The sequence below is a fragment of the Coptis chinensis genome, chromosome 4 (genome assembly GCF_015680905.1).
Source record: "Coptis chinensis isolate HL-2020 chromosome 4, ASM1568090v1, whole genome shotgun sequence".
NCBI classification, from domain to species: Eukaryota; Viridiplantae; Streptophyta; class Magnoliopsida; order Ranunculales; family Ranunculaceae; genus Coptis; species Coptis chinensis.
Genome location: NC_141459.1, coordinates 73,583,593 through 73,607,822, shown reverse-complemented (window position 1 = coordinate 73,607,822; position 24,230 = coordinate 73,583,593). Strand labels below are relative to the sequence as shown.

Below are 24,230 nucleotides of genomic sequence, written 5' to 3'. Positions count from 1 at the left end.
TCAGTAGAATTTCACTAATGAGGGCAGTAGGATTTCATTGAACAGATGCATGCTTAACACTCTTAGAAGTTAGATAACAAGAAGATTAAAAGAAGAAAGAGTAAAAGTGTAAGAAATTACCTTGTAGTCATAGGAATAGCAATCACCAATGAGAAGATCAAATTCAGCTTCTGGCTTGTTGAAGGGTACTAGGATGACGTTTCGGTTGTTGACCCTTAAAGGCCCAAAACCTCCAGCGGCGTTTTGGAAATTCAGTGTGGGAAAGTAGAAGAAGCTACCTATCTGGTCCTTGGTTTGGAACACATAGGTCCAGTTCTTACCGGGCTGGATACACATGATTCACCTTAGGCTTTCCGTCATACTCCTTCAATTATATATAAATAATCTTTTAAGTGGGATTTCATTCTGAAAACAAGTTATTAACAAGTAAACCAGATCAGAAAGTACAAAAAGGCAAACCTTGTCCAAGATCGCGATTCCAACTCAAACCAACTAAGTCCTACCTCTCAGTAAGCTTGATCGCGAAGAATGACGGGCAAGCTAGATGTCTAAATAAGCACATACTAGAGTCTCGTCTAAGTCCGAACGAGCTGCGCTGGGGCAAGGAGCACTCATAAGTATCTATACACTTAAAAAATTGGGTAGCTGTGAAGAACAAGCGAAAGAGACATATATTCTCACAAAACACACAAAACACTAGCGAAAGAGAGAGAGAGTAGTTTCCTGAAAAATATATTCTCATCAATCATCGTTCACAGTCATCACATCTCTCTAGATCGATCTAAAAAATGGCGTTGGCATTCGATGAGTACGGTCGTCCGTTTATTATAGTAAGAGATCAAGAACAGGAGACTAGATTATGAGGAATCGATGCTCAGAAATCACACATCTCTGCTGGTAAAGTTGTTGCTAGGATTCTTCGTACTTCTCTTGGTCCTAAAGGCATGGATAAAAAACGCTTCAAGAGAAGGAATGTCATGCAACTAAAAGTTTCATACTTTACGTCTAAAACTGTAAGTCTACAAGATAAACCTGTAAAAGTTTTACAGTGTCATGCAATTAAAATTGAAACAAATTAGAACTTCAGTTCAAAAAAAAAAAAAAAAGAAGGAATGTCACCGCTAGCATTGTACGAGAGAGACAAGAACACAGCCACTACCCTTCAATGCCTACATTCAAGTTCATCAAATACATCTCAGATATAGTAATTAAAAGCCGATATGCTGAATAAAAACCAATAAAATCAGACAAGGCATGTTTACCTTTGCAAAGTGACCAACACTGAAAGCTTTCTTGAAATGGATCGCTAGCCCAACATATTGTATACACGTCTACCTTTGTACAAAAAGAGACTTCCAAGAGACCCCTTTCTTCCTCCTCCTTTATTCGGGCTGGGAACCGGCAATGCAAAGACTTTCACAAGTTTGCATTCAAGGAGTTAAAAAGGGTTAGAATACTCACAAACCTGCAAAACAAACAAGCATATATATAATACATTCAACAATAGCAAAGCTTACACATATATATCCAAAATAGTTCAGCAAGTTACAACTATAACCTTTATACAATATGCCCAAAAAGATTACCAAATTACAAAAATATTAACCGTACTTAATGCTTCTGTGAGCACATATGTCCAAAAAGATTACAAAATTACAACTAAAACATTAACCATACTTACTGTTTCTTTCAGCCCATATGTCCAAAAAAATTTGCTAAACAATATGTCCACAAAGATTAGCACTAATCAACTATTTTAATCATATTTCAACCGTCCATCAGCCCAAATCAACCACCCTCCAGCAACAAAACCATGAAGGGTTTTATTTCCATACTGGGGACCATCATAGACTAACGCATCACCCATAAGCACTTCATCAATATTAATCTTTTTCTCACCTCTAAGCACTTTTCTGCCATGACAAATATCTTTGTGAATAGGATCGGTCACCACAAACCCCTTGGCTACTTCATTACCTTCTCTGTCCAATAAGGTAACTCTAGGCTTGTCAGACAATCCTACATGAGCACTTGTTGCCTCAAACGGAGAAGCCAAGTTTTGATGAGAACTTGGAGATAGATGATGAGGTGAGTTTGAACCATTAGGTGCATTCATCGCAGACTGTGGGGGGACAATTCCCGGTGCAATGTGAGTCTGTGATAATAGAAAACACATGTATAAGGAAAAATACAAGTTATACGTATGCCTAATTATAGAAATTACAAACTCACCATCAACAAGTTAGTTAAATTGGCTAGGGAAGCTTTAACCTCAGCCAACTCTTTCTCGAAGCTGGGACTAGCACTAGCAGATGACGCCAATGCTTTGTCGAGTAAGTATTCACCAATCGCAGCATGTTCAACTTTTTTCGGTGAGATTTGAGAGCCAACAGCACGAGTACGCCCTTTATTGTCCTTCCCAAAGATTTCAACTAATACATCGCCTTCAAGGTCTATGATCTCGTCAATATCATTCTCTCCCCTACTGCTTGCTTCAGTAGCTCTCCTTTCTTTAACAGCCTTCACTTGTTCCTGAAACAACAAGCATAACCAAATAAAGACACTCATGTATATATACATTTTGGGAGTAAAGATTCACCAAGCGATACATGAATAAATCCAAGAATTTATACTATGGTCCTCAACACATTTAAATGTAACAAGTATAAATACTTACATATGCTACACGAGAACTCTCCAAAATAGATCCATCACGACGCTCGTGATCTGTTAGCCAATCGTCCTCTCTACGGACTTTGACATTAGGATTCTTTTGTTTCTACACAAAAGAATATCAAATGTTACTATAGACCACTTCCAATAATAAAGATATTGAGATAGGACGGTACCTTCTTGTAACGCATTTGGGCATATTTTTGTCGCCCAAGAGTATGACCAATGGTGTTCTTTTTCCTATTTGCTGCATTTATTGCATTCCTTCGTACGACTTCAGGTCTAAATTCACGGGTCACAAACTCGGCCCAAAATGTTGGATTCATACCATCAGGACATGCGGCAATAGCAGCTTCCTTGTTTAAGGCTTTCTTTATGATATGTTTTCGGTAGTTGCATTTTGCAGTCCTGAATTTACAGGAAAACTCCCTCTGAAGATTTTTATAAGCCAAAGCCATGGGCACATCATATTCAAACTCACCCTATCAAGAATTATAAAGGTTAGAAATTCATTTTTGGTAAAGTTTAAATGATAACATTATCAACAAGAATAGAATGTTACCGCCAAAGCATCCCACACTGCATCCTTAAAGGTTTGTTTCACAAGCCTCCAATCCTTGTAATTCAAAGGGATGGTTACTCGAATAAAATGCCCCAAGCGGGTTGCCCATTTTGCCCCATAAGGACCAACAGCGAAGCCGCCTTTACTAGACACCAAGACAAGCATCTTAGCCTTAACTGATGAAGGTGCACCAGATGATTCAGATGTTACTAGGGGTGTTGCTTCACCAGATGGGGGTGTTGCTTGACCTGATGGGGGTGGCTGCAAGGCACTAGGGCCTGAAGATTGACCACTTGATGCCATTAAACTATCCTGCAAATAGTGACAACTGAATGCATATAGTAGGTACTGCATATGTTAATCTTTAAGTGAAATGACTACACTTAAAAACGTAAAACAAATCGCATTCAACTTTGAGGCACAACCATCAAATTACAGCATACAATTATCAAACTTGCAGCACAAAATCATATAATTCACGCAATATAAAACTATACACAAATGGATGCATCCATAGCAAAAGGTTATATTAGACATTAAGTTAACGTCGTCTTTCTAGCAAGGGTTTCAAATTGGGTTGGTCTTCAAGAGTAGATTGGAAGTCAGTTGGTACATCTTGCTCATCCACTTGACAAGTCAATCGCCTTGGAGAATGTATAACCACCGACCAATCAGGATGTTTCAAATCTTGTGAATAAAACACTTGATATGCCTCTCGAGCAAGAATAGCTGGCTCATCCAAAAAGTTACTTGAACTTTTCAGTTTGTTGAGGTTGACCATCACCAAGCCCGAGTCTGGACAAATTTTACAGCCATTAGTCTTGTCCTCCACCCTCACCCAATCGCAATAAAAGACCACCTCTTGAAAGTCGATATAGTCTACCTCAATTATCTGTTTAATGACCCCATACCACATCGTTGTCGCATCAATAGGATTCTTATCTTTCCTACTTGCAGTAAAAGAAGTAACTGCCCTCATAAAAACACCACTGTCTTGGGTGGTAACAGTATCATCATGAGACTTGGGAGAGAAAACAAAGCCATTGACGCGGTACTTCTTGTATGTCTTAGCTTTAGTTGGCCCTTTGACTAAATGCCATAACATAGAATTCGTGGCATCGTCCTCCAACAACTATAACAATACACAAGAAAACAATTTAAAAACATCACTAGTAAGTGAACTATCATAGTATTTCTAAATTATATTGTTTTTGTAAGAATTAATACCTTTTTATATAACCAATCAATGAAATTTGTTTGTATCTCTACTTCTGTTTTTGCAATCCCTTTTCCTTTAGCACGTGAACCAGATTGCAACGAGTCACAATACTCACTGCATTTTATTCATTCAAGCTTTAATATAAGTATATCTACATAATAACACAACATGTTCCATGCCTACATAGTCAAGAATTCAGACCTGTAAAATGTATCACGTTCTTCGACTTCAAGTCGAAAAAGCACCCATCGACGTATCTGTACAAATTGATGAGGGGATAATGACACATCCTTACCATCTAGCATAGGCCCTTCATCACTATACTCGCCATTTTCATCTAAAACGACTTCTTGACTGTATTTGTGATTACCGGCTCGTGGATTGGACATGTACTCCATGGCATACCTAACGGATTCAGCAACAAGATAGGATTCTGCAATAGAGCCTTCAACATATCGTTTGTTGCTAGGAATGTCTTTACACTCTTTCATCGACCTAATGGAATGAAATATTCCAAACTTGCATATGTAAATTTTAAGTTCAAATACACGTCAAATAAAGTCAAAGACAATTGAAATAAAAGTGATTTACCGTTCGAATGGATACATCCACCGATCTTGGGTAGGTCCACAAAACAACGCCTCATCTGCTAGATGCACCATAAGGTGGACGCTTATATCAAAAAAGGATGGCGGAAAGTGTTTCTCTAACACACATAATGCCTCGGCAACCATGTACTTAGCTTCTTGAATATCTTTTCTGATCAAGACCTTCGAACAGAGTAAATTAAAGAATAAGCTTATCTGGTATATAGCTTTCTTTAAATCGCGGTGTTTTGGGAAGGCATGTTGAAGCAATACAGGTAACAAGTACTCTATGATGACATGATAGTCATGTGACTTCATTGTTAGCAAACCAGGTGGACTGAGACTAACAATGTTGCTCAAGTTAGAAGAAAAACCCGAAGGGAGCTTTAAGTACTTCAAAGTTTTTAAGAAATTCATTTTCTCACTCTTATCCAAAACAAAAGAAGCATGTGGCTTAACTGTTCTCCCGGTGTTCAAATCAGTTTGCATCCACTGCCCACTGTGTATGCCAAGAAGCTTCATATCCTCCCGTGCATTTACAGTATCTTTTGTTTTACTCAAGCAAAGGATCGTGTTTAGTAAATGTTCAGCAACATTCTTCTCGGTATGCATCACATCAATAACATGGCGGACTTCGTGGTCTATCCAGTACCCCATACCAAAAAAGATAGACTTCTTATACCATGCCGCAGTAACTTCACCACCATCACCAGCATCATCGACATTCACATCAGCTCTTTTTCTCTTGCCATCACTGTCTTTCCAAGTTACAAAGTTGATACGATCTAAATGTTGTAGAAGTTTTTCCCCTTTTAGCGGTTCTGGAGGAAGATTATCTTCTACTGTCTTGAGCCCCAAGTACTTCCCATCTCTAAACGGGTGATCACTTCTAAGAAACTGCCGATAGTTAGTATAAACAATTTTCTTGCTGACAGGTAGATGAAGAGATGGAGTGTTGTCACCACATCGTGGACAAGCTTTGTATCCATGGGTTACACAACCGGATAAGTTCCCAAAAGCAGGGAAGTCGTGAATCCCCCACATCAACATAGCTCTCAGTGTGAAATGTTCCTTTTTATACATGTCATAAGCGGGCACTCCATGATCCCACAACTGCTTCAACTCATCATACAGTGGCTCGAGAAAAACATCAATGTCTTGACTTGGTGCCTTCGGCCCAGGAATTAACAGAGACAACATTTGGAATTCTGCTTTCATACATAATGATGGTGGGAGATTATAAGGCACCGTGATAACAGCCAACAACTATAACCGTAGATTGAACTCCCGTGGATTAAATCCATCCGTTGCAATAGCAAGCCAAACATTGCGCCCTCATCTACAAACTCTTTATAATTCTCTTTACATACTTTCCATTGCCCGTAATCATTTGGATGCCTCATATAATCCCACGAAGATTCGATCTAGCATGCCAAGTCATGTCACGTGCTATCCATGGTATTGTATACAACCTTTGGAGTCTCGGAATGAGAGGAAAGTGTCTCAACACTTTGTTAGGCTCTTTTGAAACCTTCCCTCCTTTGCCTGCTAGGACTTTGTATCTAGGTTTTTTACAATGACGACACTGCTCCAATTCTTCATCAAGTTTCCAGTATAACATACAATTATTTTCGCACACATGAATGCACTTGGCTTTCATCCCTAAGTCTTTCAACATTTGCTTCATTACAGGATACTTCATCGCAATAATGTGTTTTCTTTGGGTAACCATCTCCTCAACATGGACAACAATGCTGTCACACTATTTCCAGACCACCCAAACTGTTTTTTCAAATTATGAAGTTCAACAACTGCTAAAAGTGTCTTCTCGGGTCCCTCACAAGAAGGGTACAATTTTTCTATCGCTTTTCTTTTGTAGTCAAGATACCTTTTACCCAAGTCTGGTTCAGGAACAAATGGTGGTTCAATATCTCCTGTTTCAATACCATGGCCCATATAAGCATCAACAAAGTTCTCTATTCCAAGCCCATCTTCCTCGATGTTTTTTTCTTCCATGTTTCCCACCACCGGATGCTCCATCGAAGTCTGTGAGCGTCTTTCACCATGTAAAACCCATACACGGTATGAGAGATCTATACCGTTTAGGTTCAAATGATCTTCGACCACATCATATTCTAGTCGGAACCTATTCCTACAATTTTTACATGGGCAAGGACAAGTAGACCCGCCCAACTTTGTTTTGGCAAATGAAACAAAATCCCTAGCCCCATCTTCATAAAGTGTGGACCTCCTGTCTTTTTCGTCCATCCAAGCTTTCTGAATTTGCTCACTCATTCTACAATAAAACAAAACACTTTCTAACATGTTTATAGTTAAGAAATTTAAGACAAAATAAGCAAATAAGTTCCAATCATCCGACTATCAAACAGACACAAGTGTTTTCATATGAAGAACACTCCTAAGATAACCTTGATGTTCTCAAACAATCCCGAACTCAACAACTCAAGTTCCAATTATCTAGATTAGTCCAATTAAATGGCACATTTAGTCATACTAGTCAATGACCTGATTATAACGATACCTATAATTTATGTCATATCATTGAAGAATAATCGGCAAAAAAAAAAAAACAAAGATAAAGCAATATGTTCTTAACATTCCCTGTCCTATGCAAAGAAAGCACATTGATACAACATATATAACCCAAAAGTGAAAGGCCATATAAAAAGTAAAGATTCGAGTAAAAAATTATTTTGGCTAAGTAGCACTTTTTGCTTCAAGCAAGCACATCCCATACTAACAATAATAACAACAATTATATATCAATCCAAAATATATAAATATAAAATTAAAAGAACACAATCAATAATATATCTTACGTGAAAGATCTATCAGAATTAAAACATGTCACCATTGTGTATTAGTTGGTTATAACAAATTGGGAAAGCTAAGATATATGTGTTGGTGTTGACTGCCTTCTCATTCTAAAGATAACATAATGGCATGTTAAAAGAGAAGGGAAAAAAGGTACAACCAGATAGCCTACATGCTTATACACAGTAAAAAAACCTCTAACGTAGACAAAGACAATCCTGTGATGCTAACGCCACATTATGTGTCTACCCACGGTTCTACCAAATCAGATTATTCTTGCCACCAACAATCCATATATCAAAGAAGAAGACGAAAAAATAAAACAAAACTAGGCAGCAAAAAAATTAGGCTATAAGTCTCATATATAGAACGTAACATCGACTAAAAAGTCAGTGACCTTAAGTAGTTGGGAACAGGATACACTTCAAACACTTTTTATACAAATTCTTGTTCACAAGTCATCGATACAGAATGGAAAGTTCTGGTCGATGATCAAGTATCGGCTTGTGTCGTAGAGAATCAAAATTGACCTTTCATTGTGCATATGGCCTACAGATATCACTTTTAGGTCTCCTTTCCAGCGGAGGGATCACCCACCTCTTTCTTTCTATTCAAGATTCCTGACCTGACTTAATTCCATCTTTCACAAGACATTTTGTTGAGAAGGATTTGGTAAACCTAGAGATCTTATTCTGGTAGAGGGTCAACTGTTTTTCTTTCGCTTCGTGATATGCTTTTCTTTGAGCATTAAGCCTATGCCGTGAAAGGAAATGCAGCTTTGAGATATCTTGATATCTAGTTGGGCTTAAAGAGCACAAAAAGGGAGTGGTTTCAATAGAAGTTGCAAGAAAAACTACTAGAATTCACTACATGGAACTATGCCCGCTTTGGTTATCTTATCCTAGCATTGAACACTTTCTCGACAGACCGATCTTTAAGCGTGAAATCGCTTTTTCCGCACTCCAACCCCGTTCGATTGGAAGGTCATATTCTCATTTTCTAGTTGCAGAAAGCCTTTCTCGAGGAAGTCCACCCTTTGAGAGGTTGGTAAGTCCCATCGACTCAAAAAGGTTAAGTAAGTTCGTCTATCCGTCGACACCTTTTACTTCATCGCCTTGCTCGCGTCAAGATCAACATCAGATGAAGAAAATCTTCTTTCAATGAGGTAGGGTGGGGCTGGTTAGAGCTTTGTGGTACCCATAGTCCGCCTAGTGTCGATGGAAATGTTACTTCGAGATATGTTCGGTAGAAAAAGAGTTTTTGGGTTGTTTGCAGAGCAGGATATCCTTTGACTAGGAAAACGAAGAGTGCACTATATTATCCCCTTTCCTTTCTATGGTAGGTCCAAAATACCAATTTCTTTGGTAGAATGAGAACGAATTGGAAAAGTTTTCGTTGTCGATTCATTGTTGAGACCTCTCGAAATGCTCTTTCATGTGATTTCATTTGAAAAATTCTTATGCATAGCTCTAGCCGTTGGGCAAGAGGTGCTTTAGTTCGATGGTGCACGAGAGTACTTGAAGCTTAAGACGACCAATGAGCGAAAGGCTTTCTTACTTACAAAAAGTGGTTGACTTCAGATGATCAGCGAGCCGTAGATGAGTTTTGACCGATCGACTAGGCACCACAAAGCAAGCATGAGGGAGAGCTCAAAGGATTGAACCAAGACAAAGGCTCTTGTCGATGAGAGCAGCCGGATATCACATTTTTCGGAAGGAAGACTTTTACATTTTTCACGCCCTTTTCCTCTCGATTCTTCTCGCTTTGTAGAGTATACGCTAATGGATGAGTGATCGGTAACCCCTGGATCCATTCCTAAAGTTCCCGAAAGCAATTCACGCCGCCATTGACCTTGAGATTAAGCCCAAGGTCGAAGTCGTCCACATATCCGACTATGGAAAGAACCATAGTGCTCGCGACAAAGACAAAAGAGGGAGATGTTGAGATCCGGACTTGAGCTGGACATGCGCCGCCATTCCGGTCCGGCTCTAGATGTTCAACACGGTGCCAGGTTGCTCGTCAATCGATGGAATTCGCGGGAATAAAATGATGATGGAATAAAGGTAAAAGGCGGGGAAGGGCGCTTCGCCGCCATGAAAGTAGAATCCCTATAATCGGGCCGATTCGTCGACATGAAACTGAATGCCATCAAAAGGAGGAGAATCCTATTTGCCTCCATTAGCATCAGCAGAACGGCATATACTATTTTTAGCAAGCCGATTACCCCATTTTAGCCTACAAGTACATAGGGGGCAAGGATAATGGCTGCTAGTGAAAGCAACTTACTTAATGTCCGAGCCTCTTCTTCCTCTTGCTGCCTTACTTGGGCTACTTTCTCCAGGAAGATAAGTGGTTGCATATATAAGAAGGGCTTGTGCACATGAAGAAGAAAAGGAAGAAGGAGCTGTTGAGTCAGATGTGGCATTAGACTGTTTTCAAATAGGTTCTTCTCGAAGTGGTCATTATCATTAGTAAGCCAAGGAACTGATTGCCTCAAGGCAAAGAGTCCGTTCATGGTATAAGTCCTTTCAACTAAGAATGCCGACTTTCCTAAAACGATTGGAACTAGGGTATCCTCGCCCAAGGCAAAGAAGAGTAAGCCGCGAGGTTGGATGCGCTGACTTGCTTCCTCCTCGTTCTCCTTGCTGCGTCGAAACTAAGGCATTGGACTAATTCTTTTCGCCACGTGAAAGCTTTAGTACATAAATTATTTCTTTCCCTCAGAGAGAGTCTCCGTTATCGCTTTGGTAACGAGGGCTTGCTATTGAGAAGCAAAGCTTACCTTAGGCAAGGAAAAGAGGTCCATGTTATTGATGGATATTTAAACATGGGTGCTTGGGAATAGTAGCACTGTCTGCCACTTACCCGGGAGGCCTCCACGGGTCTTTCAAGCGAGCCATTAACGACAAGGCTAGAGCTTACATCTGGATCTCTCGGTACACAAACCTTATCGGATGCCTTATCGGAAGGCATCGGAAGGCATCAAACTGGTATCTGTTGAAGGCACCTGGGTTTCCTACATGAAAGAGCTTTGGTTGTTGTTTTGTTTTTGGAATGGAATGATTTCGCATCATTTTGAAGTCTGCAATACGAGATTCAAGGTGTGGGAGCTAGACTAGGCTAAAATCACTACTTGTTTTCTGAAGCTTTTGTCAAACAGAAAACTTGTGTCGTAACCATTTATTTGTTCGCGAGACTTTCATTGTGACATAGACGTGGGCTATACGTTTAGGCACATGATACAGATTTCGCTCAACAAAACTACTGCTTCAACAAAAATGGTGATACTTAATATACTGTTATCGTAAGACTCATTTTCTTTTATTTGTTTCTCATCATGGAGCAACCTAGCTGCTTATGGCGTTTGTTTGTTTATGGTCCTTTCTTTGATTCTCAAGTGTTGGCGCATTACTTGGGAAACACCATATGACCATTTTTAAGACCAAAAGGGAAGGCAAGGTCTTTTAGTTTATGAGTTCTGCTGCGGACCTAGGCACGCTTTTTGTTATGAGTATAATTTTGAAAGGCCGACGAACCACATTTAATTTACAGATTTCATGTTCTTTCTCGTTTCTTTTATTCCAGTACATTGTGGAATTTGGAATGGTTTCTTTCCAAATTTGAGAAGCTAATCATAAAATTCTATTTTCCCTCTCCTTGGTCATTTCAAGATGAATATTCTGGAGAATCTATTAGCTTTCTAAAACAAGACAAAATATCTAAACTTCAATCTAACACTATGGCTGCGTTTGGTTCACGGAAAGATGAGCAAAAGAAAATGTTTTCATCGAATCTAAAATCTTACGAGTGTTTGGTGAACCATGGAAAACAGAAAAGTGGAAAATGGATTCTCAAAGTACCTCAGAATGGGTGAAAACAACTTCCTAAAAAATAGAATAGAAGTTGTTTTCTTTTCTTCAGTCTCTTGTCATCTCATATGAGTTTTATAATAAAAAAAAATAGCTTTCATCGTTGGAAACTTGAAAAAAACAGTTGGAAAACAAATTTTTGGAAATCAAATTTAGGTCAAGCAGATTCCAGGAATGCAATTTCTTGTTGAAAGAGAATTCTGCGAACCAAACATAGCCTAAGTAAATCAAGTCACAACACATAAGCAAGAACACCACTTTTTTAAAAACAATTGATGAGTAAATTTACCTTGAGCAGATCGAATGACAAAAGCAATGACAACTTGTTTAATCTCTGAGTAAATTTACCTTGAACATAGATAAATTTTTAATTAGAACCCCATATCAATTATTGAAAGGGGAGGATAGAAGAGAGAGGAAGAGAGGACGACTTACCTGAATCGAAACCTTGGCCGGCGCGGCAACACCACTCCAATGTTTTCTCTTTTTTTCTTGTTGTTTTCCTTTTCATTCACATGTTATCGGGATTTAGATGAGCGGCTAGAGCAAAAAAAATCCCGCTTAAGTTTTCATTATTTCCCGCTGAAGTTTTCGTTATATTTTTAGGGCAAAGTAATTTTTGTTTTTGACAATTTAATTATTTTCCCATTTTGTTTATCTTTAGTAACGTATACTGAAGTGTTAGAAAATATATAAGAAATGTTACATAATATTTACCAACGGATATTTGTATTACTAACGGTTAATAAATGTTGGTCCATTAAGTAACGGATGTATATGTGTTGGTAATGAAAAATCCCAATGGTTGCAAAATAGCCCAAATGGTGTAGTGTTAAGTGATTATAGAGATTGCATAATTTGTTGACTTGGGGTGCTTTGAGGTGATCAAGAGACGTTAGCCATTTTGCAAAACATGTTATGAGTTATAAATACAAAAAAAGGCATAGGTATATACCACAGTCTAGCTTTTATTTAATGGAGGATTTTTGTTTTATCTCCAGAGTGATGGGGCTTCTACTTTGCTTTTTGAAATGCACGTTAAATTCAATGCCAACTCATCTAAAATCAAGAGAGAAAGAATCTAATGGTTACCCTGCCCTACTAATAATATTGTCTAACACGGCATATAAGTCTCAATCTAGCTCCACAAATGATGTAAACTAAATCTAATAAGAAAAAACGATTTTATAGATCAATTAATCATTTCACTAACCCTTGACTTCATTCGAGATTTTATGCAGATGAGTAGGTACACTAAGGCGTCCTATGTCGAGAAATCTTGGTATTATATGGAAGAAGTACAAACTCCCACACTTGGAATCTAGGATGCATAGCGTAAAAATGTTTATATGCGTTTTTTTTTTTCATGTGGTATTTAGACAAAGTTGGGGTGACGAAGAAAATGTCAAGCATTCTACTTACCATTTTTTTTTTAAGTGTACGTATAATGTATGAACCTAAAATCTCTCCTCCTACAAACTTCTCTTTTTCTCTCCTCTTCTATTGTTCCTCTTCTCTCTCTAATGCGGCCTCCCTTTATTTCTCTCTATCCTCTTCTCTTTATACCCCTTCCCCTTTGCGTTGGGGCCGTCCATCTGTCTTCCATCTATCGGTTCCTCTTTACCCCGTACATATGCCACGTCCACAGTCTAGGGTTCTGCGGCCCGATCCAGTACTCCCCGACGTCTCTTATTAAGTTACTCCCCACTTCTTTTTCTGCTGCAGTCAACCATCCATTATTAGGCTACTACAAATTGGCCCGGGGTAGAGAACACTCATTGCTTCCTTTCCTTTCCAATTGACACTAGTCTGTCTCGAGAGACGTGTGATGGGACAAGTAATCATCACACGCGTTTTCTGCAAACCCCTCGTTTTCCAAACTTCCACGTGTCAACCTTTGGCTGGAACTTCTGCCGTCGCTTCGATTTTCCAACCACACCGGAATTTATTCTTATGCCCTCAATCTATTTAAACTTCGCTCCTTCACCTTTTCTCTCACTTTACCTTTCTTTTCTCTCTTTCTCTTCGCTTTTCTCCACACTCGCCCTTCCTCTTTTTTCTTTTCGATCCTTCTTTGGTTTATCTGTGCTTCAGTGTTGCTTCCTCCTGTTGTGGTCTCTCTGGTGGCTCTTCTTCCCTTTAGCTACTCCTTACATGCTCTTCACATCACACCTCACTTCGCTCGGTGAGTTTTCTAAGCTTTACCTTATTTAATTTGCACTGTATTTGAGTTAATTCAATATCTAGAGTCTGTTCATCTTCCTTTCCAATGGGCCCGATTCCGGTGACTCCTACTCTTCTCGGTCCGCTGGGGTTGCGTCTCCACCCCCTCTTGCCCCTGCTGCGGTCCCTTCCACCTCGGGCCGCCAGAGAGCTCTACTGCCACCCCCATCTCGATATCGTAAACCTAATTTGGACGCAATTAGGGCTGCCTATGGGATCCCTGCCGACATAGAATTGGAACACGTGCCTTCTGTCACTCATTACCCACATTTGGTTCCCCGCTGCCTGGGGTATCTCATTATGACTGTAGGTCAAATTGTTGTCGGTCTACGACTTCCCCTCACCCTTCTTAATGTCGAGGTGTGCAATCATTTCAATATCCCTCCCTGCTAGGGCATCGGTAACTTTTGGAGGGTTATGTATGCTGTGAACTCCTATAACAAAACCGGCGAGCCCCCGATAAGCAGCCGTGATATTTTCTCTCAATACTATATCAAGAAGAGTACCAAGGATGTCGGAGTCGGATGCCAGTCCTTCTGCATACGTCCCTCGAAGCAATCATTCGTTCTCCGTGTCACCACCTCCGACAAGGTGTGGCATCACTACCTGCTATATGTATCGGGCAACTTTCTGTCCACGGACATTCCTTCTGACTTAACACTTAATCACCTCGCCTTCATCACCCGCAGTGAGTATCCTATATTTTCCCCCTTTTTTTGTTGTACTTTTCAAGTTATCCCCTAACCCACGGTCCCTCTTATTTGTAGGTTGGCGGCTGGACTCCAAGTCCCAAATTTACGTGGGGATTTCTTGCCCTATTTTCCAAAGACTCCACTACCTCGGACCTGCTCAAGCGAATCTCTTGGGTATCCACCCCACTACCACGACTCCCTTGTTAGCCATTCCTGCACTGCATAACATCGGTGGATTTTATGCTCCTTTTTATTGCCCTCCACCACGTAAAGAGCGGAAACCAAGGGCCTCTCCTCCTCCAAGGAAAAAGCATTGCACCCATACCTCCTGCCGTACTCATCCCCGACCTGTATCCCCCTCCTTCGAATCTCACCATCCTCCCACCTCTCCTGCTCCCGAAAACGTCCCATCCTACTGTGCTATCTCACACTGGGACGATCAATATACCTCTCCTCATTCCCCTCCTGAAAACATTGATGTTCATACATAAAAACTTTTTGATAGTGATTCTGATAACAACGAGGTGAGGGAAGTTCCTCCCACCAATGTGCAGGCGCCTGCTGAACACCCTCCATCCAAGAGACAACAGACCTTCGTGTTCGCAGAACCCGCCACTTCCACTTTGTGAACCTCTCCATCTGAAGAGCTTGCCCCTGCCACTTCACCCCTTCATCCAACTGCCCCTTCCCCCTGTACCCACCGGCTTGGGAAAAAACCATCTCGCCCTGCTGTCTCTGCATTTGAGCCCCCACCCACCGAGGACTTTTGTCCTATTTTCAATGTGCGTAATCGCAGGGTGACTACCGCGAACTCCGCACTAGACAACGTAACTATAGCCTCCTCTTTTTTTTACAATGCTCATTTGCCTAAAGACATTGCATATTAGGACGGAGGTTCGTTTGACCAACATCGCACTTCCCTGTACACCAACTGGGAGAGGGTACTTTTTTATATATATATATCCTCTTCTTTGATCCTAGGTGAGCCTGGACATCTCCTTCATGATCCACGACCTTTTCCGTGCCAAGACCAAGGTAGCCTCCCTGGAGAAAGAACTCAACGACCCTACTGGTCTAAAAGCTACCTATGCCGGCCTCCAGTCAGATCTAAAAGCTGCCAAATTAGCCAAACTCCAGGCTCAAGATGAACTTAGGTCTGCAGAATCCTCCCATCAACGATATATGGACACGGTCAACGAACGTTTGAACCGCCAAAGGGAAGTACTCCTTCAACAACATCAACTCAATCTGGATACCCTCTCTCAAAAACATTGTGAAGCCTTGGATGCCCTCAATCAGCAGCATCGGGATGCTACCGCTAATCTAGTGTAGCAGCACTAAGAAAATATGGTTGTACTCCGTGACCGCTTCAAACTCTTGGCTGATAAGAGGGTGACCAAGAAAATTCAAGAGGAGCATGCGCGACTCATTCAAGAAGGACGACTTCTCCCGGAGCGACCTACCACCTCAGTGACTGAATCCCCAGAGGTCGCAATGGAAGAAGCACCGGCCGCTGAGGTCCTTCCTGAACACCCTGTGACCGATGATACCACCCTCCAGGCGGCGGGCACTGATGAGACCTTCGTGGCGATTACAGATGAAGCTACTGAAGAGATACCTGTTGTTGAACCCGCCTCATAAATGCTTTAGAAACTTTCTATATTAAGACAATGTCACCACCTGGCACTCTGTTATTTGTTCTCGCTCTTTGTTTAGCAACTATCTTCTTTGCTACTATTTAGTTAATGACTATGATGTTTGATTTTGCCCAGTGTGAATATTGCCTTGTATCTTTTGACTCTACCTGTTTGTTTGAATTGCAAAGCATCACCCCATATCTATCGTCACCACTATAATTAGACTATTGCCCTCTCTTTAGTTGGCGATGCAGCCTGACTAGGCATTCCTCATTGCCCCATGTGTCATTTGCCTCTCCTGGTCGCAAAGTGTTCCTTCCCCGCCGTCTAACCTATTGTCTTAGAAGGTCTGCTGGGGCATTTCAGTTTGCCCCGGGTCCGGCTTTGGCCTTATCTCAGCAAAGGGATCATCCCCTCTGCTGTCACTCTTGTTGATGGGCTGCACAGCCTAACATAGGCCTCAGATCTCTCTTTGCTCCATGTGAAGTTTGCGTCTTTTGCTCGCGGAAGGCACATCCCACTCCGCGAGCTCTGTGGTCTCAGGATGCCTGCTGGGGCAACTCAGCTTGCCCCAGGTCCAGCTTTGGCCTTGTGTCAGTGAAGGGCTCATCCCCTCTTTTTGGCCTCATGTCAGCGAAGGGCTCATCCCTTTCGCTATCATTCTCTTTGATGGGCTGCGCAGCCTAACATAGGCCTCTCTCTTTGCCCCATGTGAAGTTTGCGTCTCCTATCCATGGAGGGCTCATCCCACTCCGCGGGCTCTGTTGTCTCAGGATGCCTACTGGGGCAACTCAGCTTGCCCGAGGTTCATCTTTGGCCTTGTGTCAGCGAAGGGCTCATCCCCTCCGCTGTCACTCCCTTTGACGGGCTGCGCCGCCTAGCGTAAGCATCTCTCTATGCCCCACGTGTAATTTGTATCTCTCGTTCGCGGAGGGCTCACCCCACTCTGCGGACTTTACTATTTCAGGAAGCGTGTTGGGGCAACTCTTCTTGCCCCTGGCTCGATTTTGGCATTATGTCAACGAAAGGCTCATCCCTTCCGCTGTCCATTCTCTTACCCCATGTTTTCTTTGCCACAAGTTTGATTTGGCTAATTCTTCCTTCCAGTAATATTCTCTTCTCAAAAGTACTGTTGTTTTATATATATACATACAGCTACATCACCTGTTTCTAGATCTCCATTACAATCACATGTAAATTTTTTTCAACATTCTAACATTCCAGGGCTTCTCTATCAACTTGCCCTCCATTGTTCTCAACTTGTACGTGCCAGACCCTCCTGCTTCCACCACGGTGTAAGGTCCCTCCCAATTTGGACCTAGCTTGCCATCTTTCTCTCTCCTGGTGCTAGGAGTCACCCTTCGGAGCACATAATCCCCTATCTGGAATTGCCGCGGCTTGACCATTTTGTTATATTGTCTTTGTAGCCGCTGATGGTATTCCTCTAGTTTGATACGAGCTGAGTCTCTACTCTCTTCCGCTAGATTCAAATCTCTTGCCAATATTCTCTAGTTTGAACCTTCTTCCACGACCTTCATCCGCGTTGTAGCCGCCACCATCTCAGAAGGGATCACGACCTCCACGCCGTAAGCTAACAAAAATGGTGTCTCTTGGGTGGATGACCGCGGTGCAGTACGATAAGCCCAGAGTACATGATTCAACTCATCTGCCTATTCCCCCTTTTTGTCTTCCAACTTCCTTTTGAGGTTATTCATGATCGTTTTGTTAGATGACTCCGCCTCTCCGTTGCCCTCGGGGTTATAAGGGGCCGAGAACCCCTGTTTTACCTTGTATGCTTGCAAGAAACCTGTCACCTTTGCTCCTGTGAACTGAGTTCCATTGTTTGCTATAATGGTATATGGCAATCCTAACCTACATATAATATTCTCCCATAGGAACTTGATGATCTGCGTCTCCTTCACTTGTTGTAGAGGCATGACCTCTATCCATTTCGTGAAATAATCAATTGCTGCCAGTAGGAACCTCTGTTTACCGCTGGCCATGGGCAGCGGTCCCACTATGTCCATCGCCCACTTAGCGAATGGCCATGGGCTTGACACATTATGTAGGGGCTCCACTGGGGCAGAGATAATTTGAGCAAATCTCTGGCATTTGTTGCATCTCTTAGCAAACTCCACTGCATCCCTTTTCATATGAGGCCAGAAGTAACCTTGTGACAGAAGACGATGTGCCGTAGTTCTTCCCGCCGAATGGCTCCCGCAATCTCCTTCGTGCAACTCTGCCAACACTTCTGATGATAACCGCAACCCTAAGCATTTTAACAGCGGCCCATTGAAGTTCTTTCAGTACAACTCTCCTTCCAACAAAACATATATCTAAGATGTCTGTTCTAACTTTCTTATTTCTTTCTTGTCTATCTCCCCCTTTCCCACCAAAAAACATTTAATCAGGTCCATCCAACCCCCACTCTCTTCTATGATCTGACACAACTCTTCCCCTTCCTCAGTGCGTGGTCTCTCTAACATACCTACTCATATCGATCTTTCTTCTGATCCTGGTATTGCCGTGGCTACATATGCCAGGGAGTCAGCATGTCTATTCTCGCCGCATCCCAAATGGATAAACCTGAGCTTTGTGAACTTGGTGGATCTCTTGAGCAACACCTCTAAATACCTTGCCATCCGAGGGCATCGGGCAGCGAAACCTCTGTTTGCTTGACACACTACTAAATTTGAATCGGAATACACTATCGGTTCCTTTACCCCCAACTCCTCGGCCATTCTCAACCCTGTTATTACTGCTTCATATTCTGCTTCATTACTAGATGTCGTGAACCCTAGTTTCATGGTTTGCTCTATTATGTTATTGTTAGGCGTCACCAATACAACTCCTATGCCACTGCATGAATCCGTGATCGATCCATCTACAAATACCCTCCACCCATTTCTCTTATCCCACAGTTCTAGGAGATCTGGCTCCGTATCCCTCTCCGGCTCCATGACCATCTCTTCTCCCCAAGTAGGATCCTCAGCTGGAAATTCTGCCACCGTCTGCGCTTTCTCCGGGGTCCTTATTTGATATTATATGTCATAGAAACTTAGCATCACCGCCCATTTTAGCATTCTGCCTGATTTTTCTGCCTTTAACGCTTGCTTCAGAGGCAAATTAGTTACCACCACTACCGCGCGAGCTTCAAAATAGGGTTTCAGTTTCAGGGCTGAGAATACTAGCGCCAATGCATATCTCTCAATTCTACTGTACCGCGTCTCTGCATCAAGTAATGTTTTACTTTGAAAATACACCAGCTTTTCCACCTTGCCTACCACTCGAATCAGAATCGAACTAACTGCATACTCCGTGGCCCCCAAATACAAGTACAATTTCTCACCCTGCTCTAGTCGCGACAACAAATGAGCTTTTCCCAAATACCTCTTCAACTCTTGAACTGCCGCCTCGCACTCTACAGTCCACGCAAAGTTTGGCATACTTCTCAATAACCTATACAACGGTCTACATTTATCAGATGATTTGGAAATGAACCTATTCAAAGCCGCGACCCTTCCCGCTAGCCGCTGTACTTCCTTCACATTCTGCAGCGATGGCATTTCCACTAACGACCTTATTTGTTCGGGATTAACCTCTATTCCCCTATGAGTAAAAATATAACCCAGAAACTTCCCCGTGGTCACCCCGATTGTGCATTTCTCAGGATTTAACTTCAAGTTGTACCTCCGTAGTATACTAAATGTCTCTCTCAAACCCTCTATATGCTCCTCTTTCGACATACTCTTCTCCACCGTGTCATCTATGTATATTTCAATCCCTTTTCGAATCTCGTTTTTGAACATTTTCTCCCCCAACCGCTGAAATGTAGCCCCCACATTCTTCAGCCCAAACGACATCCTTGTGTAATATGTGCCCATTTCCACCACAAACGCTGTCTTTTCTTGATCTGGCCCGTACATCGCGACTTGGTTGTATCCCATAGATGCATCCATGAATGAAAATATCTTGAATCATGCAGTTATATCCACCAACTCATCCACCCACGGCATGGGGTAACTGTCCTTTGGACACTCCAGATTCACATCAGTAAAGTCGACGCACATCTGAACCTTGCCATTCTTTTTTGTTACCGCGACGATGTTGGACAACCAGTCAGTGAATTCCACTTCTCGTATGATCCCCGCCCCTTTCAATCTCGTGACTTCTTTCTGGATTCTCTCTGCATATTTAGGTCTAATGCCTCGCATCCTTTGTCTTACGGGCTTAGCACCTTCCTTCATGTGCAATCGGTGACAAGCGAACTCTGGGTCCAACCTAGTAATTTCCTCAATCGCCCATGCGAAAACATCCTTATTCTCGGCCAAAAACTGTATCAACTTATCCTTCCACTCCTCTGGAAAACTGGATCCTACCGACGTGAAATTCTCCTCCTCCCCTTCTCCAATATTTACTATCTCGATCTCATCGAGGGTCTTCGGTCCCACTGATGCCTCGACCTCTTTCTCTACCGAGGCACACTATAATTGCTACGCCTGCCTCTTCCTAGGGCTGGAAGTCTCTTCTCCTGGTCCGCGGATCAACCGCTTTACTGTACCCTGATGGCTGTTCTGGGAGGGCACCTGATCACCACAGACCTCGTACGTGCCAATTGTTGTGGGGAATCGTATAACTTGGTAGTACGTTGACGGAACGACCTTCATCTCATGAATCCATCTCCTTCCTAAAATTGCATTGTACTGAGAAGCAGAATCTACCACCATGAATCGGCTAAAGACGGTCACTAGACCCACTGTCACGGGCAATAGCAGTTCCCCCATGGGCTCTGTCATACTCCTATTGAAACCATCCAAGTTTGTCCGCAGAGGCGTCAATTGCTTAGGATCAACACCCATTTCTTCCAAAGCTCCTACGAATAACAAATCCACTGCACTCCCACAATCCACTAATACCCTCTTAACCATGTAATTTCCCATCGCCACTGTAATGACCAACGCATCTTTATGGGGGGCGTCCAAGGCCCGAAGGTCCATACTGCTAAACGCGATTCTATCTCTCTTTTTTGCCGACCTTGCATTTGGTTGCGGCCTGTCCGTCCTCTCGTTGATTTGTTGGATACTCGCGGTCCTCCTTATCTTATCCCTATGAGCATTGTGATTCATAACTGTAGGAACCGTTATTTTCAGAACGAATATTTCTATAAACCACGAGAACCACGCGCAGCGGAATTAATGGGTTCTCAAGATTTTGGATTAGAGAACATACCTTTTAGAATTGGCTAAAATGTAATATCTGAGAATCAAAGCTTTATCAAATCCGAAATCAACCCCTTGATCTTCTGTTGAATTCCTTTAGAATAGATTGGACGTTGTGTGGGCAATGATCTACCAATCCCCTTCTTTCTCACAAAGCTAGATCCAATTTTGGATCTATCTTTCCTTGCCTCTTTTTCTAATCCAGTGAATAGTGAATTTTGGCCAAAGAGAGTATTATATTTATAGGCTACAACAGGGACCATGAGGAGAAATTAGGGTTGGGCCTCCTGACGGGCTTGGGCTTCCCATGTTCGCCCAGAACACATAGCCCAAGTCCGTCAACAAATGGCTTATTCCACTAAAGGCCATTGTTGCACTACCTAATCTAATCTTAAATTACGCGGTCGGGCGTTTATGGGCTCCATATTATATGCTCGTTGATCTCCCCGTGTTTAAGATATCGAATGTCCGTTGATTAAGTCAAGTTACTGACAACTATATTAATCAACTTCTTATGTCCTTGAGTAGTACCACTCAACCTCATTGTCATGTCGAAATAAATCTACCTGCAGGGTTTACATGACAATCTTTTTGAGCTCCTTAAGGGGACATCATCAACCCGACTTCTTGCGGGACACAGATTCCTTCTATAATCAACAACACACCTTATATACAATGTCATTACCCAATCCATCGAGTTTGTTGATTCACAAATGAATCTCACTCATTGATGATTTAAAACAATGTACAATGCATGTAATTGCCCGTTATTATATCCAGATTAGGAGAACAAGCATCCATTATAAAAGAGGCGTTTGTTCTCTTATATAGTCAATATAAAGAGAAACAACCTCATTTGGTCCTGTTCAATACACACAAAGTGTACTAGAGTAATCCTATAGTCAAGATAGACTAATACCAGATTATCCTACAACCATACTAATGGTTTGTCCAAATCCATCTAGGTTGTGAACGATTACTTATACTTTAAAAGGTACTGATGATATGATCTTCTGTGTGTTCACACCATATCATCTACAACATAATGTATTAGACACATGCATATAACTAATAACATATATAATATGCATAACATTTGCCCATATGATTCTCATTCAAAATATAAAGAATTAGAGTTAATACAAAAGTAATGCTTTTAGTATATAACCCTATCAATAACCTCCCCACTGAAAATTACATTAATTGTCCCTAGTATCCTTCCTTGTCGTGGCATGCGTTCCTCGTCCTGCGCGCCTCTTACAAACTCTCTCATCATCCCTTTCTCTACCATCCTCTGAATCAACCATTTTAGTGCATAACAGTCATTTGTCTCATGATTCTATACCTGATGATATGCGCAGAAAGGTTTCTATGGTATCTCTATTGGTGTGCTCCGCGGTCCCTCATACGCCGACCTATTCTTGGTCAGGGGCAAGATTTTGCTCAATGGTTTGTTCAGCGGTGTCTAATCCATATCACGGTATGGCTTCCTCTCCCTGTACTCCCTTCGGGAGCCTTCCCGGCTTCCTTCTGCCCATGTGCGGTATCCACGATATCCCCCGCTTTCTTTATCTGAGGTCTCTGCCTTCTGGTGCTCCCGTTCCTTATCCAAAGACAACACTGTCTTCCCTGACCTCCTGGAATCCTTTTGCATGGTATCTTCATATCTTATATACTTTTCCACTCGTGGATACATCTCATGTAAGGTCGCGATCTCATTCTTTGCCACGGACTGGTGCACCCCTGTTCCCGGACGCAAGCCTCTTTCAAATGCTATCACCGCTATCCTCTCATCCAAGTTTTCAACTTTCAGTGTCTCTGCCTTGAACCGGGACAGAAACTCCCTAACCGATTTCGCGGATCTTTGTTGCACATTGAATAAAGCCGCGATATCTACCACCCGCCTCTTCTGATGTATGAAGTGATCTATGAATGCTTGCTCCAACTCCTGGAAATTCCTTATGCTCCCCGTTAGTAATCTGTAGTACCAATCCGACGCCCCTCCTTTCGGACTAGCTGGGAACATCATACACCACAAACCATCATACCGAGCCTCCTGCCAAAGAGGCATCTGTTGTCAGAAATAGTGGATGTGGTCCGCTGGATCTCCCTTGCCATCGTATCTCTCGAACTTGGGCTGAGCGAATCGCTTTGGGACCTCCAAAGCTTATATGTCATCTGCTAGTGGGTTGCAGTTCAACCCAGCCACCACCTGACTGGCCGCTCCTCCCTGACCCTTCGTTTGCTGCCGGTTCGCCTCCCTGTCATTGTCTATCATTTCCTGAACTTGCTCCATTGTCAACACAGCTACCGGGTTTTCAACAAGATTCGGCCTGGGCTCCTGATGACCCATAAAAACTCACTAGATTACTCTAACTTCATTCTTACGGTATCAATTATTTATTTCCTACTCTCACATATAGATTTATGCAATATATAGAGTACGGAATCGTTCCACTCTTAACTCTCTAAACTTAAACGAATTCAATTAATCAAACACAAGAAAACAATGGTGAGAACAATGAGAGTAGTGTTGTGATTTATTTAAACTAAAACTAATTATATATTAAACTAATTTAACTAAAAAATTAAAAGGTGAATTTAATGAATTGGAAGAACATAGAGGGGGAAAATTCCACCATGCAATTCGATTGGCTATTAGTTAGTCATCGAATCGAATATTTTTTTTTTGGTTGGCAAGCCTATTTTTAAAT

At 41.9% G+C, this 24,230-nt stretch overlaps 4 protein-coding genes across 4 annotated transcripts; all 4 read right to left on the bottom strand.

Annotated features, from left to right (window-relative positions):
- Window positions 1–1,756: 1,756 nt before the first annotated feature.
- Window positions 1,757–3,589, bottom strand: LOC147504743 (uncharacterized). The gene is made up of 5 exons (XM_086605347.1): window positions 3,236–3,589; window positions 2,850–3,155; window positions 2,678–2,779; window positions 2,233–2,532; window positions 1,757–2,155 (listed from the first exon to the last, which is right to left on the bottom strand). The coding sequence occupies exons 1-5, from the start codon at window positions 3,587–3,589 to the stop codon at window positions 1,757–1,759; spliced, it is 1,461 nt and encodes a 486-aa protein (XP_086461473.1).
- Window positions 3,590–3,776: 187 nt separating this feature from the next.
- Window positions 3,777–6,259, bottom strand: LOC147504742 (uncharacterized). Its single transcript, XM_086605346.1, has 4 exons — window positions 5,046–6,259; window positions 4,656–4,949; window positions 4,463–4,568; window positions 3,777–4,367 (listed from the first exon to the last, which is right to left on the bottom strand). The coding sequence occupies exons 1-4, from the start codon at window positions 6,257–6,259 to the stop codon at window positions 3,777–3,779; spliced, it is 2,205 nt and encodes a 734-aa protein (XP_086461472.1).
- A 12,530-nt stretch (window positions 6,260–18,789) lies between these two features.
- LOC147504741 (uncharacterized) lies at window positions 18,790–19,263 on the bottom strand. The gene has a single exon (XM_086605344.1). It carries the CDS (start codon window positions 19,261–19,263, stop codon window positions 18,790–18,792), a length of 474 nt encoding a protein of 157 aa, XP_086461470.1.
- A 1,011-nt stretch (window positions 19,264–20,274) lies between these two features.
- LOC147504740 (uncharacterized) lies at window positions 20,275–21,423 on the bottom strand. The gene is made up of 2 exons (XM_086605343.1): window positions 20,859–21,423; window positions 20,275–20,768 (listed from the first exon to the last, which is right to left on the bottom strand). The coding sequence occupies exons 1-2, from the start codon at window positions 21,421–21,423 to the stop codon at window positions 20,275–20,277; spliced, it is 1,059 nt and encodes a 352-aa protein (XP_086461469.1).
- Between the last annotated feature and the right edge of the window lie 2,807 nt (window positions 21,424–24,230).

Excerpts from the sequence above, each read along its gene's own strand:
- LOC147504743 (XM_086605347.1), bottom strand. The coding sequence starts at position 3,589 with ATGCAGTACCTACTATATGCATTCAGTTGTCACTATTTGCAGGATAGT. Across the intron at positions 2,533-2,677 it reads AGAGTTCTCGTGTAGCATAT|GAACAAGTGAAGGCTGTTAA; the intron begins GTAAGTATTTAT and ends TTGTTGTTTCAG. Across the intron at positions 2,156-2,232 it reads ATTTAACTAACTTGTTGATG|ACTCACATTGCACCGGGAAT; the intron begins GTGAGTTTGTAA and ends CTATTATCACAG.
- LOC147504742 (XM_086605346.1), bottom strand. The coding sequence starts at position 6,259 with ATGAAAGCAGAATTCCAAATGTTGTCTCTGTTAATTCCTGGGCCGAAG. Across the intron at positions 4,950-5,045 it reads TGGATGTATCCATTCGAACG|GTCGATGAAAGAGTGTAAAG; the intron begins GTAAATCACTTT and ends TCATTCCATTAG. Across the intron at positions 4,368-4,462 it reads TTGATTGGTTATATAAAAAG|TTGTTGGAGGACGATGCCAC; the intron begins GTATTAATTCTT and ends GTATTGTTATAG.
- LOC147504741 (XM_086605344.1), bottom strand. The coding sequence starts at position 19,263 with ATGGTCATGGAGCCGGAGAGGGATACGGAGCCAGATCTCCTAGAACTG.
- LOC147504740 (XM_086605343.1), bottom strand. The coding sequence starts at position 21,423 with ATGAATCACAATGCTCATAGGGATAAGATAAGGAGGACCGCGAGTATC. Across the intron at positions 20,769-20,858 it reads CTCCCAGAACAGCCATCAGG|AGAAAGAGGTCGAGGCATCA; the intron begins GTACAGTAAAGC and ends GTGCCTCGGTAG.